This window comes from Hemicordylus capensis, chromosome 4, assembly GCF_027244095.1.
Source record: "Hemicordylus capensis ecotype Gifberg chromosome 4, rHemCap1.1.pri, whole genome shotgun sequence".
Classification (NCBI taxonomy): Eukaryota; Metazoa; Chordata; class Lepidosauria; order Squamata; family Cordylidae; genus Hemicordylus; species Hemicordylus capensis.
The window spans coordinates 320,090,461-320,105,066 of record NC_069660.1 but is presented as its reverse complement, the minus strand read 5'-3'; the positions used below and the strand labels follow the sequence as shown (position 1 = coordinate 320,105,066).

General features: G+C 55.0%; 1 protein-coding gene across 3 annotated transcripts in view; it reads right to left on the bottom strand.

The window, feature by feature from the left end:
- The window catches only part of PPP1R16A (protein phosphatase 1 regulatory subunit 16A), a 58,378-nt gene that overhangs the window by 17,579 nt on the left and 26,193 nt on the right, over positions 1-14,606 (bottom strand). For all 3 annotated transcript variants that reach the window (XM_053248516.1, XM_053248519.1, XM_053248517.1), the window contains exon 3: positions 1,728-1,798. In XM_053248516.1, coding sequence (XP_053104491.1) covers positions 1,728-1,798 — 71 coding nt within the window. The remainder of the gene's footprint in view (positions 1-1,727; positions 1,799-14,606) is intronic.

Genomic DNA, 14,606 nt, shown 5'->3' with positions numbered 1-14,606 from the left:
CATTTGACAGAGAGGTTTGTGGTGCTCAGTCCAAGTTAGTGATCTGGCCACGACATTCTTCACTATACCATTCCCTGATGCTTTTAAGAGGGGTTTGGATGACTTCATGGAGCAGAGGTCTATCAATGGCTACTAGTCGGAGGGCTGTAGGCCACCTCCTGCCTCAAGGGCAGGGTGCCTCTGAGTACCAGTTGCAGGGGAGTCATGGCAGGTGAGAGGGCATGCCCTCAAGGCTCCCAATTGGCATCTGGTGGGCCACTGTGCGAAACAGGATGCTGGACTAGATGGGCCTCCTTGGGCCTGATCCAGCAGGGCTGTTCTTATGTTCTTAGAGGTTGCTCTGCATATTTGTTTATTTGTCAAATTTGTACACCGCCCCAAACTTTCATCTCTGGGCAGTTAACAATAACATAAAACAAGTTAAAACAAACAAAAAACCTGAACAATTTAGAGACTCTAGAGGTCAAACACAGATTAAAACTTAAAAATTTAAAAAGCTGAAAAGGCTTGGGTGGGCTTTCAAGTGCTTTTTAAACATGGTGTGGCCCAGTTGCACACGGTGTCATATGGCCCACAGTGTGCATAAGACACGCGGCAATCTCTGCCCCTGCGGAGAGCTTTAGCTCATCTGAGCAAGCCGGAACTCTGACAGGGGCCCGCTCTCCTCCCTCTTGGCTTGGCCGTTTCATGCTGGTCTTGGACCGTAATGATGATGATGATGATGATGATGATGATGATGGATTGGCCGTCATCCTTCAGTCGGCAAGTGGGCTTCAATCCTGCTCTACACTGGTACATTGGAAGCTGCCTTAGACCAAGTCAGACCCTCAGTCCATCCAGCTCAGTACTGTCTACACAGACCAGCCGCAGCTGCCCACGGATGCAGGCCGGAGTCCTTCCCAGCCCTTGCACCCAGGCCCTTCTGCGTGACAAGCAGATAGATGCTCTGCCACTAAGCCACAGCCTCAGCCTCAAACCAATGGCAGGAAATGCCCACTGAAATGCAGGGGTCCCTCCGCAATGGTCACAGGAATGCCGGGAATGTGCCAATGGCCCTCCGGAAATGCAGTGCATTCCATGCCCTTGTGGTCCCTCTGGCTCAGCACTGTCTACTACACAGACAGGCTGCAGCTCTCCGAGGAGTCAGGCAGGGGCCTCTCCCAGCCCTGCCTGGAGGAGATGCTGCTGCCGCTGCCGCCAGGGGTTGGCCCTGGGCCCTCCTGCCTGCCAAGCAGATGCTCTGCCACTGAGCTCCTGCACAGCATCTGCAAGGGGGGTGCTGAAAGGCAGACGGCAACCCATCTGATGGGGTTTCTGTGGGGGCGGCCAGTCTGGCTTCCCTGGCTCAGCCTCTGCCAGGAGTGCGGCAGACCCACCGAGTGGCTGAGCAGGACAGGCCAGCGAAGGCTGGCCAAGACCAAGGGCAGCTGCTTCCAAGGAAGAGGCCACACGCCTGGCCCACCGTGGGTATGCCATGACCTGCCCCTTCTGCAAATAGTGCACTAGGCTTCATTTCAAGACTGCTCTCCTCTGCTGCAGCAGAGGACTGGGCGGGGGGGGGGGGACAGGAAGAACCTCAAGTCATTCCTCCAGGACACGCCATCACTAGCACTGTCCAGGTGGGCCGCTTCAGTGAGACACAGGGCGTGAGTTTCACTCAAGGCAGGGCCGAGCACCTCCTGCTTCGGAGGCCGATGGGGAACCTGGAAAGCAGGTATTCAACTCACCTGGTGCAGCGCAGTGAGGCCATCTTCATTGTACAAATTGGGGCTGAGGCCACTTTGAAGGAACTGGTGGACTGTAATAAAACATAAACATAAACACACACCATAGATGTGCATATCATTCTCAGACAAGCTGCAATGCCCCTGTGTCCCACGATGTCAGGAGGAGCAGGCAAAGTGAAGGGAGGGACCCAGCATGCAGCTGACGGGGGATGACCCCTCCCAATGGCAGGGAATGCCAAAGAGGAGATGCCGCTGCCAGAAAAGCCCGGTTCTTGGTACCCACCCAACTGATTTGCATCCAAGGCAGCGGGCCAGAGATCAGGGCTTGGGCGGCTGACTGCAGGCCACAGCTCAGTCGAGGCAGGGGTTCTCAAACCCCCAGCTCTACAACCCCCCAGCTCTACAACTCCCAAGGCCATTGTGGCTGGGGATGATGGGAGTTGTAGTCCAACAACATCTGGGGGTCCAAGCAGTGTTCCCTCTCACAGGGATTCCCAGATGTTGTTGACTACAGTTCCCATCATCCCCAAGCAAAAGCCATTGCAGCTGGGGATTCTGGGAGTTGTAGTCCAACAACGTCTGGGAATCCCTGTGAGAGGGAACACAGGGCCCAAGCTCGCTGGGGCCTGCAGCCAGCCTCTCAGGCCCTGACCTCTGGCCAACCTGGCATGCAAGTCAGTCCAGTGGCTACCAAAGGCAGGGCCCTGCCCTCCCTCTCTGTGTTTAAGTGGAAGCCCAGCTATTCCGGAAAGCTTTTAGCCTGTTGGCTTTGGCTAGTACTCTGAAACCAACCGCCGTTCTTCTGCTTGTATTGTTGTATACTGTAATTTAAGGCGAAATGTTTTATGGTCTTCTTGATTGTGGTTAGGCACTGGAGAGCAGGGTACAAATGTTTGAGGAAGAGGGAAAGGAAGCCGCCACGTACAAGCCAGATCCATTGCCTAGGCAGAAACCAGAGTCTCAGGCTGGGGTGGAGACAGGGCAGGGACAGGTTTTTAATACAGGTGACAGCAATGGAGGGTGAGGGGAGCAACAGCTTGTTATGCATGTCACCAGGAAACTGGGTGAGCACACGCCAGGGTCAAGCCCCCACATGCACCATTATCAGTGGTGCCTAAAACAAACCTAGAACAAAACCAGGGCAGCTGGCCAGGACTCTGTGTGCCAAGAGAGCAGACAGTCCACGGAGGAAGGAGGGAGACACGTGCTCCTCTTTGGGGTGGGGAAGCAGGCGTGCCTCTGCACAAGGCAACACAGACCAAGCCCGTTTCCCAGAGGATGGCAGCCCAGCACGCCAAGCAGACATCAGCAGCCCAGCCAACCCCTTGGCTGCACTGAGCACAGAAGCAGAGCTAGAAAGGGCACTGGCAACCCCGAGCCAGGACTGGGGGTGCTTCAGCTTCTCCACAAGTCTACGGTGCAAGTGTGGGACCCAGTGAGGAGAGCAGGGGCCAGGGGGGTTGTTTTGTTTTGAAATCAAGGTTCTGTCTCTGTTGTTGAGGAGCAGAGTTTAGCAGCCTTCAGGCAGCATGTGGCCAGGAGAATTCGGAAGCCCAAAGAGCCAACTCACTCCAGTATTTCTGCTCTTCTGTCCCAAACCCTGCCGCCAACCACCACAGCCCTTGCAAAAACACTCCGGCACTCACAGAATCTAGGAGTCAGGAAGGCGCTTGGAGGTCTCCTTGTCCCCCTCCCCTGCTCAGGGCAGACAACGGCTGCAGCCTGCCTGACAGACAGCCATCCAGCCTCCGTTTGAAAACTTCCAGTGAAGGAGAGCCCACCCCTGCACAAGCAGAAACGGTATTCTCAGAACTGTAAAGGTGGTGGAAATGTGAACCAGTAGGTGGGTGCCTACTGGCACCCTGGTCACCTGATGTGAGAGTGCCCACCAAGGGCAGCCTTCGAGCTGAAGTGCTCCCTCACCTGGCCCACCCCAGGGGAACCTGCTCGTTGTCAGGGGCGTAACTCCAGGGCCGGAGAAACTGATTCTCCATGCAGCACTGGCTGCCAAGTGTCTCATTTTGCAGGTCTGGGAGGGTAGAACATGCCTCTCCATCATCCTACGGACTGAGGACCCATCCACACTCTACATTTTTTCAGCGTTCAACAACCAGCTCCAAGAAGACACCTACCACACTCTCTGGGTAACACAGAAGATCACTGGGTAACCTGCCGCCTCATTTGACAATAGCTATGGGAATTGATCCATTGCATGTCTGGTCTGTGACATGTTTTGTTTCTGTTCGGGTGGGAGGGAGGGAGGGAGGGAGGAAGGAGCTTATTAAACAATAAACCTCTCTCTCTCTTGCACACGCACGCACGCGCGCACGCGCACACACACACACACACACACTTCAGCTAGTCAACAATGTAATGTAGGATATGCAGGTGTTTCAAACTTTTCATAGTCGGATTAAACAATGCAAAAATTCACCAAGCTGATCTCTACAAAGATTATATAAGGCAAGGGTTTCCAGCCTTGGGTCCCCAGATATTGTTGGACCTTTGCCATTGGGGACGATGGAAGTTCTAGTCCAGCAACACCTGGAGCCCCTGTTAGAAGGCCTTACCTTGCAAGTCAGATGCACTGCCACTCTTTCAAAACCACACAGGAACAAGCAGAAACCTTGAATGGACTGTTTGGTTTGGTTGAAATAGGTTCCGAATAAAAACGTCTGTCTGAAAAACTAGAGAATATGATTCCTAACTAATAGGTCCCAGTAAAGTAAAAGATTGAGAGTCATGTCCAGAAGATGATCTCACACATACACAAACACACAGTGTGTGTAGTAGACAGATATAGACAGACAAAAAAGGTTTCTAATGGTTGCACAGATGTGCACTGTAAACACCTCTTCAAACGTGTAATACCACAGACTGATGAGCAGAGCAAGGGTATGGACCAGATGTTTCTGGGCACTGAATACTCTTTAAAAACTGCAACTGTGCAAAACTTGATTCACGTGCGCAATTTATTCCAAGCACAGAACCTGCAAGTCTGCGGAGCAGCCCACCTGGATGGCCGGGCCTTGTGCCAGCAGGCGCTGCATGGCAGACTGCACAGTTGTGGTGCTGCTGGTGAAGAACGCCACACACACCCTGCGCTGGGATCACTGCCCTGCGGGGGGGCCCCCTTGCCCCCGCCCTTCCTAAAACACGCCTTTTGGCCCTGCTGCGTTCTTCTCTTTAGGCCACGTTTCCACAGTCCTGTGCTTTGGGGCTGTCTTATTGTTCAAGGAGACCCACACGCACGGACAGAGCAGCAGAAACACAGCCTATATACAGGTACTACACATGTGAACAGACACACTCCCCGTTTTTGCTTTCCTAGCCCCGGCTTCTTTTTCAGCTGAAAGGGACATGGCTGACTGGCTCTCATAGCCAGAAGCAGGGCTAGAAAAGTTCCCGATGCCTAGGACCCAGCATCAACCACTAAAGCGCCAGCCCCACACAGGGCTGGAACGAGCCTCCGATTCTCGGACAGCACACCAGGCAACCATCCCTGGCCAGAATTGCCCTTGGACTTGTGGGCCTTCTAGACTTCTGCCCACCTGCCCCCACCCTCTCAAATCTTATTAATTTATCATTTTTGTTCTGTGAGCTGCCCCCAGGACACTTGTATGTTGAAGGGCAGGCTATACATTCAAGACATAAGATAAATATCCATTCCAGTAATATTGCTGAGAGCCGGGGGGTGCTGGGGTGGGGGGGGAGATACCCCAAATGGAGGCCTGCCATATCCATGCAGGCAGCAGGGTTCAGTAGGAGCAGCCACAGGCCTTGAGAGTCCTGCCAGTGGACAGGGCACAGCCCCACGGTGACTCCAGGCCGGCCGGCCCCACCAGAAGAGGAACAGTCCAGCCAAGACAAAGCCAGCCCAGCGTCACATGCCCCCTCCCTGCTGCTTTCTGACTGCTATTGGAAGAGGAACGATTTTGCCTCCAGTGCCCTGCAGGCTGGAACATCGTTTTGTGCTGGGTGACCTCAACCCTTCAACGGCAGGACAGGCACTGACATCCTGATGTGTCAAGAAGGAGGCGGCCCAGGCTTTGATGAGGGTGATGCCGAAAAGCCAGCAGCCCCTTGCTCTCGCACTGCTCACCCCATCCCCTGCAGCAAACACCATTTGCCAATGGCATCACTCCCCTTCGGGAGTGGTGCTTCCACAGACCCCTGGATGCCCAAGGAGCTCCCCTTTCCCCTTCCTACAGAAGCTGGTTCCAGAGTACTTGACCACAGTCCAGAGCCAGGGCCTCGGCTGGCGGGGCTGGGTGCAAGCGAGTGGGGATGCGGGGCGGTGTGGCGATTCCCAGCACAAGGCCTGTGCACCCCGCTGCCCAACTTCCACACAAGAGGGAACAGGCCCCATAAGTCAAGCTGCCAGCTGCCTGCTCCAAAGCTGCACCCACACCAAGGCCTTCCCCACTGGCCTCCTCCTCCAGGAGGGGTGCAGCAGCCACGGCGGGGTCTGCTCTCTGAGACACGGCCAAAGGAAGCATGCCAGCCTCGACCCACGGCTGGGCTCCAAACTCCTAGCAGCAGTTCCAGGGCTGTGGTCGGCTCCTGCTGATCAGGTTCGTGTTAAGGACGGCAGAGCAGAGAGCAGGGCCTCTGTGGCAGATCTCAAAGCCCAGGCAGGCTCCGGTGAGCTCAGGTAATCCCTTAGAGCAGGGATTCTCAACGCTGGGTCCCCAGATATTTTTGGACTTCAGCTCCCATAATCCCCAACCAAAGGCTACTGGGCCAGGGGATTATGGGAGTTGAAATCCAAACACATCTGGGGATCCAACGTTGAGAATCCCTGCCTTAGAGTGACCCAGAGCCAGACCAGGCAGGGCTTCAAGGAAAGCTTAAGGACCCAGGACCCAACCGGCACCCAGTACAGGTGGCACAGGACTGGCATTGCATGATCATGCCATCAGGATTCCCCAAGGGAGGAACCAAGCCTCTGTAATCCTGGGCTCCCACCAAGTCCCTACTTGGCAGGGTGACCCACAAGAAACTCCTGGTCAATGGTATCAAGAGCTGCTGAGTGGTCCAAGAGAATCAACCGGTGGGGGTGGGGGTGGATCATCTCTCCCTCAGCAAAAGTCCTCCACCAGGGCAACCAAGGCAGTTTCTGTCAGCTGGAAGCCAGGCTGGAAGAGACTGAATGGTCAGGGCCATCCAGACACATCTGGCTTTCAGATGCTGCTCCGTGCTCCAACACCTCATCGCCCGCAAAAGGCAAGTGGGAAAATGGCTAATAAGTATTCAAAATGGCAGGACCCTGGGCAGTTCTTTCAAAAGCGGTCTCGGAACCGCCTCTTAAGGAAACAGGTGGGCTATATCCCACCTCAGAGACCTCTAAGACCCAGGCAGCCAGTCCGCCTCTAGCCCCCTTAATAACCCATGAAGGGCAAGGGGCAAGACCACGTCGCTGGTCCACAGAACAATCTGAAAGGCGCCCCTAACAACTAGGCCAGAGAGCGAAGTGGTCCCCTTCGCCTCCAGCTCGTTTCAGAGCAATGAGAAGCTGAACTTGATCATCTGCCAAATGGAACACCAAGCAGCCACAGCAGGCAGGCTGCCTTCCGCAAGGTGATCCTCATCCATACCTGAACCACGGGGAGAATCCCTGCTGGCCAACACCGTGCAGACGCAACGGTGGCAGAGAAAGGAGCTTCTTCCACGGCCACCACTGCTGCAGGACAGGCCCGAACATGGACTCCAGGCCAGGGGCTCTCAAGCCTGGGTCCTAAGAGGACGTTGGGCGACAGCTCCTATCCTCCCCAGCCATAATGGCCCTTGGCCACTGTAGCTGGGGGTTATGGGGCTTGTCGTCCAACCACAACTGGGGACCCAAGCTTGGGAACCCCTGCTCTAATCTGTGCTTGGCCAGGAATCATGGAAGCCATCTGTGGACAAGGCCAACACTATGGACAGGGAGCAATTATTGGAATTAGCACCAGGCTAGACTCGGCAGAAGAAGGAACGACCCCCAGCAGGGGACTGAAGCCAAGCCACCCGCCTCTGTGCACTGCAGAGAAGCGGGACACAATCAGCTGCAGGGAGGAGGGCTGCCTTTTCCAGCTCCAGGGAGCAAACCAGAAGCCACTCCCAGATCCTGACAGAAACTCACCAGAAACCCGACTCGAGGAAGTGCCGCCTTGGAGGGAAAACACCTGTGGCAACAGCCCATGGGAACCGGCAGCGTGGATGCGCCAAAGAGGTCCCGTCAGTATTGACTCGGCCTCTTTTTCAGGCTGGAAAACGCTCAAGGGGATTCAGTGAGTGCCCAAGACCCAACCAGGCTGAACGTGGAGGGCCACCCTGGGTTCAAAGCAGTACACGAGAGAGGAAGGCAGCCCAGGAGCAGGAGAGCAGCTGGCCGGTGTGGGGGCTAAGAATGGCATCCCTGCCCTGTGGGGAGCGCCAGCACGCAGGAGGGAGGGCTCCCGGGCGACCTCCCATGCAGGCACTGACCAGAGCCTGCCCTGCCCAGCGCCAGCCAGCCCACTGTCTCAGGCACCTTTGGACCACGCCCTGAGCCCCAAAGGGAGCAGTCTGGATTCCCTGCGGCACCCCAGGCAACAGGCACGCCACCCTCCACACAGGAGCACAGGAAGCTGCCTTCTACCGAGCCAGGCCATCGGTCCCTCCAGCTCAGTACTGCCAACACCGACTGGCAGCGGCTCTGCAGGGTTTCAGTCAGGAGCCTTTCCCAGCCCTATCTGGAGATGCCACAGCATGAACCTGGGGCCTTCTGCACGCAAGCATGCAGGTGCTCCTCCACTGAGCCATTCACTGTGGCAGAGAATGATGGGAGTTGTAGTTCAAAAATGGCTGGAAAGCCAAGGCTGCCCACCCTTGCCCTCAGGGGATTCTCTTACATGTAGGCACCCATCCAAATGCAAACCAAAGCAGGCCCTGCTTAGCAAAGGGGGCCACTCATGCTCACTACCACAAGGCCAGCTCTCCTCCCTGAGGAAGTGATCACATACTTGATCCGTTTTGCCACTGAAGCACAGAATGGGCGGCAGCCACCCCATGAGACCAAGGGAGCCGGTCAGCTCCTGGTGCCATTTCAGGGAGAGACGAGCAGTCTGGTGTGCTCTGGTGCCACTCTTACCCCACCCCATTGAATGGGACTTGCATAGGAGAGCTTCCTGCTGGGTTATGCAAGGTGACTGAATGGGCAGGTGCCATCAAGGGCAGCAGACTGGAGACAGCCACATCTGACTCATGGGGCACAATCCACCAGGAAGTTCTCCAGAGCAAACCTCACTGAAGTCCTTCATTTAAGGTTACATTGATATGGAAACACTGCAGCTCCCAAAAGGACCCAGGAAATAATCCGACACCTTTTTCTTATAGCTTTAGACTGAATGTTGTATGGGATATTAAGGTATGAAGGATCACAGTATCCGAATTTGTCTCCCATAGAGGCTTGCAGCCTTGGGTCCCCAGAAGTTGCTGGACTACAACTCCCATCATCTCCTGGGGACCCACAGCGAGGAGCCCCTGGTCTAGCAGGATGTCACAACAGCAGTAACACTTCGGGGAGAACCAGGAAATCCATCCTCTTTGTGGACACAATAAGAGGTCTGGTCAAAGAAAAAATTCCCTCACGTGTTTTACGGGATGCAAGACTGTTTTCCAAGCTGTTTAATTGGCTGTAAATTATACTGACTGTTGACATCGTTGATTGTTTATTATAAGCCACCCCTGAGGATCTGTTGGTGAAAAGGCAGGACAGAGTGTTAAGGAATATTTCGATTCGAGTGACCCTGCGGATGAAGAGTGTCACATGCACAGCAGGCAACAGTGACGGGGCATCCTGGTGCCGGCCCCTTGCCATCAGATGCAGTACAGATCCCCGCCACAGCTGTCCATTTTGGAGCTCAGTCCACAGTGCTGGCATGAGCCTCACAGCTCTGAAAGGTTTGGGAGCAGGGCAGACCCACCTCCTCCTCCTCCGCAATGAATCCGTCCATCCAACTGGGGAGACCCTTCCAAGAGTGCCACCACTATCTAAATGATGGTGGGCAGGAAAGGACCTTGTCTATGGGGGGCACCCAAATGATGCCACTCCCCAACCCATGAGATCCAGCAGGCACTCAAAGCACAGCCTGCTAGAGACTCTCTTTCTCCGGCAGACTGCAGGTCACAAGCACAGCCCTGCTGGATCAGGCCCAGTAAGGCCTCTCTAGCCCAGCCTCCCGTTTCTCACAGTGGCCCCCATGGCTGCCTGTGCTCTGCCTGCTCCCTCCCTCTTCTGCCCTTCTCAGTGATCATGCGACTGACATCCCTGGCCTTGTTTTAATTAGCTATTCTAAATGGTACATGAGCTCCCTGAGCACTTTCTTTTTAACACCACAAAGGGATGCCCTAACTGGTTTTAGTAGCTCATCAGCGTTGCCATAAGACAACACTCTTGCACTGCACATTCTCCCATTTCTTTCGGGGATGATCATGCTGATGAACTGGGCATGCTGTTTCAGTCAGCTCCCACCTGCAACCTCCCAGGGTGCGCTTTCCTCATCAGAGGGAGGGACACTCTGGCTGCCCTCAGGTAAGGAAATAATAGGGTCTCCCCCTCTGTGGCTATTCAGGAGGGCAGGGCAGAGCGCCAAGGAGACTCCGCCTCTAGCAGACAGACAGACAGGCCCCAACTGGCAGGGGGCTCTATGCCAATTCCAGGGCCCCCTTTGCTCCAGGGCCACCAAAGAGGGCTCCCAGAGGTGTGGGAGGCCAGGCCTGAAGCTCCCACCCGCACCCCGAGTGCTGCAGCATTCCAAGAGCAGTTATGACAGGGAAGCCAGAACAGCCTGTTCCTGCCCCAGCTCCATGTGTCGACTGTCCACTGACGCAGCACACCCACACGGCACACCCCTCGCCCTCCGAATTGCTCGGGATGTCCCTCTTGTTTCCAAGCTGCCCATTATTAACCTTGCAGTGCTCCCAGTTGCTCACCACGTGCTCCTGTTTCTCTGGCTTCAGCAGCATCTCTAACGGCTGCTGCACCTGGCCAGCTCCAGCTCATGCAGACCTAACGAGGAGTCCTGCAGCATCTGAAAATCTAACTGCTTCTTCTAAAAGAGCTGACATTCTGCCTTTCAAGCCAACGGCCTCAAGGGGCAGCTTGCAGCACAAACATCAACATTAAAACAGCCATAAACAAATTATTTGTAGCTCACAAATCATATGCCATAATAAATGTGTCCACCTTAAAGGAGCCACTAGACTCGTCGCTGTGTTTGGCGGAAGACGCCACCTGGAATCTCTCCGGCCCCATCCCAGCACAGGCACCTCCCCACCTGTGGCAGGAAGCCAGTGTCTGAAGGAGGAGATGGCCAGCCCCAGCTCTCTGGGCCAGCAGGAAAGGACAGCCAGCAGACAGGCACACTGCTCCAAGCAGCAGCGGAGGAATCCTCTCTGCTTGAGGAAAAGCCAGGGGTCCAAGGGTCTGCTTCACCTTGGGTGGGCACCAGGCCTTCCATCGCTTTCCAACCTGGCCAATGAAATTCCAATGGGGTGGCAACTATCTCGAGAAGCACAGGATCCTTGGGAAAGGTGCCTCAGGCTACCCTCAGGTATCGCAGTACAGACATCAGCCACCCTGTCATGCCCACAGCCAAGGTAAAGACCCAGGGGTTGTGGGTCTCGAAACCCCCTTGGCATTCTCTCCTGCAGTCGCACTTGTAAGTACAGAACCAAGGCAGAGGGGCTATTTCGGACACATTCACTCTGGATGTTAATGGGGGTCATCTTGTGGAGGCTGTATCAGCTATTCAGAGAGATCTCCTGCGTTTTGCCCCTTTACAGAAAGGATGCCCATCCACCATGGTTTCTCCAGATGTTGCTCCCCATCCACAGAGATTCCATTTCTAACTCATGCAGGGGCCGAGGTCAGCAGCCCCACCCAGAACAGGCTGCCTCTCTTCCATCAGCAGCCATGGAGCACACCTCGATCAGGAGGCGGCCAAGTGCCTTCCGCCCCCCCCCCCCCGCCCCTGGTACTGCAGGGCTGGGGGAAGCCCTCCCACTTTCGCCAAGCGCCTCCTTGCTACTGACTTGGCTTTCTGTGTGATTCAGCCGAACCGGGAACTAGCCAGAAGTTGCCCGGGACCTACAGGGCACGACGTGAGCCTTCAAAACAAAGTCTGCTTTTGGGTAAATGGCCTAGTTTGGCAGGAAAGGGGGGGGGGGCTCAATCAGCAGATTTCCTTTGTGGGGGGTACCAATACAAGACAGCAAAGGGCCAGTTTATTGCTCAAGCAAAGTGAGGCCGTTAGTTTAAGAAGTGGCCCGCAGGAACCTAGGAAGCTGAGACCCTTGGCCATCTAGATCAGTACCGTCTACACTGACTGGCAGCAGCTCTCCAAGGTTTCAGGCAGGAGTCTCTCCCAATGCTATCTGCAAATGCTGCCAGGGCATGAACCTGGAGCCTTCTGCATGCAAACATATAAATGATCTTCCACTGAGCTATGGCCCCATTCTGGGTCTCATAAGAACAGCCCTGCTGGATCAGGCCCAAGGAGGCCCATCTAGTCCAGCATCTTGTTTCACACACTGGCCCACCAGATGCTGCTGGAAGCCACAGGCAGCAGTTGAAAGGGGCCTGCCCTCTCTCCTGCTGTGACTCCCCTGTAACTGGTACTCAGAGGCATCCTGCCTTTGAGGCTGGAGGTGGCCCACCACCCTCCTACTAGTAGCCGATGATACGCCTCTCCTCCATGAAGTTGTCCAAACCCTTCTTAAAGCCATCCAGGTTGTTGGCTGTCACCACATCTTGTGGCTGGGAATCCCACAAGTGGATTATGCCTTGTGTGAAAAGTACTTCCATTTGTTGGTCCTAGATTTCCCGGCAATCAATTTCATGGGGTGACCCCTGGTTCTAGAGTTATGGGAGAGGGAGAAGAATTTCCCTCTTTCCACTTTCTCCACACCGTGCGTGATTTTATAGACCTCCGTCATGTCTCCCCGCAGTCGTCTTTTTTCTCAAGTACGAACTTCAGCTGACAAGGAGGGGTAGCTGCAGACGAGACTGCAATTTGGCCTCACAAGCTCTGCACACGCCTGGCTATTATGTTTCGACTGTGGGGTGCAGTGGAATAAGGGGGTGTCATTTGGGCTTGTTATCTCAGGCACCCAAATGCCATGGACCTTGCTGGGAAGCTGCTTCCATGAGGAGAGGGAAAGCTTGCAAGGAAAACTGGTCTGACATCAAGGAGCTGCTAGGAGGGCCAGGCAAAAGTTGCAAGCTGTGGAGGAATGAGGCCCAGACCTCTGGGTTTCGTAAATAAGCCCCGGTATTGCAAGTTGTATCGCTATTCCTAAACCTCTCCTGTACTGCAAATAAACTGTATAAGATGCCTGCTAGTCTCTGTGTCAGGAGAGCGAAGTTAAGGCTGATGAAATGTACTTATTTGATTTTGGAGGGGAAGGAGGCTTGATTCTATTGGTTATGTTTTTAAAAATAGAGGGAGCATAAGTTGCGCTGATTGGGTTGTTTAAAGGTGGTTAGAGAAAAACTGTGTATTTAAGGGGGTTGCTTTTAGCACATGTTAGAGTCTTCCTGGATGCCTTTATGGTAACTGTGTGGTGGTGGTGGTGTTTTGCTATACAAAGAAACCAAAGCTAATGTTTAAACTGACCAAATTTTTCCAAAGTAAACTTTATTCTGGCATTTAAAGATGAGAGGCTGTTGTCTGACTGTCTCCACCCCATGCCGATAAGCCTTTCCACTCTACTGAGTTTGTTCTGTATTACTGCAAAGGGTGCAGGGCTGTTTTAGTAGTAGCCATCTCAGGGGCCTGGTGAGATAAGTAATTCCGCCACTTGGGGCGCCACAGATCTGGAAACTATCCCTCCACACAAGCTCAGGTCAGTTCCAAGCTGCTCACCGGTTATGCTCCCCCCAGCCTCCACCCCGCTAACCCTGTCAGCAACCGTCCCGACCACCTTACAGGTGAGCTGCTCTGCTCGAGGCAGAGGGCTCCGAATGCTTCACATTCCCTGAAGCACTTTCCAACCGGCGACAGGCGAACGGGACTACCCTGAGGAGTCCTGCGGGCTTGGCAGAGTCCTCTGCCTTTGCTCCTGCCCTCCTCGCTTGCATCAAACTGGACCCCAAAGAGGAGCCCAGCGGAGGCAGCAGCATCGCTCTGCCAGGGGTGTTTCGCTGCAGAAGGAGGGGCCACGGATCAAAAGCGGGGGCCACTCTGCGCCTGAAGGCAAGCCGCCGACAAGGGCACAAGCAGCCAGCCGAGCCCAACGCGAGCCCATTGGCACCCGCAGAACAAAATGCCGTTTTCAGAGTTGGGAGGCCCCTCACACGCAACTTCCGAAGCAGGGGGAGCCCATCCCTCGGCCCTCTGGACTGGTCAGATGCAGGCAAGACTGCCAGGACTCCTCCCAAGCCAGAAGGCCGGAAAGCCCCCTTGGTCTCTGGAAGCAAGACGCAGCAGCGGCGCTTCCCCAGGAAAGCAGTACCCGGCCTGACCCTGCTCTCTGCAAGCTCCAGTGGCCCCCTCGACATTCCAGGCATTCCCTGTGTCTTAAGCTCAGCCACCTGACCGCAGCCCCTGCCGGGAAGGGAGAAGGCAAGAGCAACTTCCGCAAAATAGCAGCAGCAGCAGCAGCAGGGATTAGGATGATTACCGAGCACAACGGGTCCAGCCGCTCCTTTGAAATACACGATGGGGAAAGAGCCAAGTCCTGCCGCCCTGCCTTTCACTGCAACTCCGAGATTAATGCCTCATGGAACTTTCAAGCCAAGGTGTCGTTAGTTGCCTGCCACCTTTGTGTGCTTTCGAGCTTAAAAAGCCGTGCCTTACTGCACAGAGAGAAAGAGCTGGCCAGTGGTGGAGATGAGCCCAAAGGATGTGGGAGTCC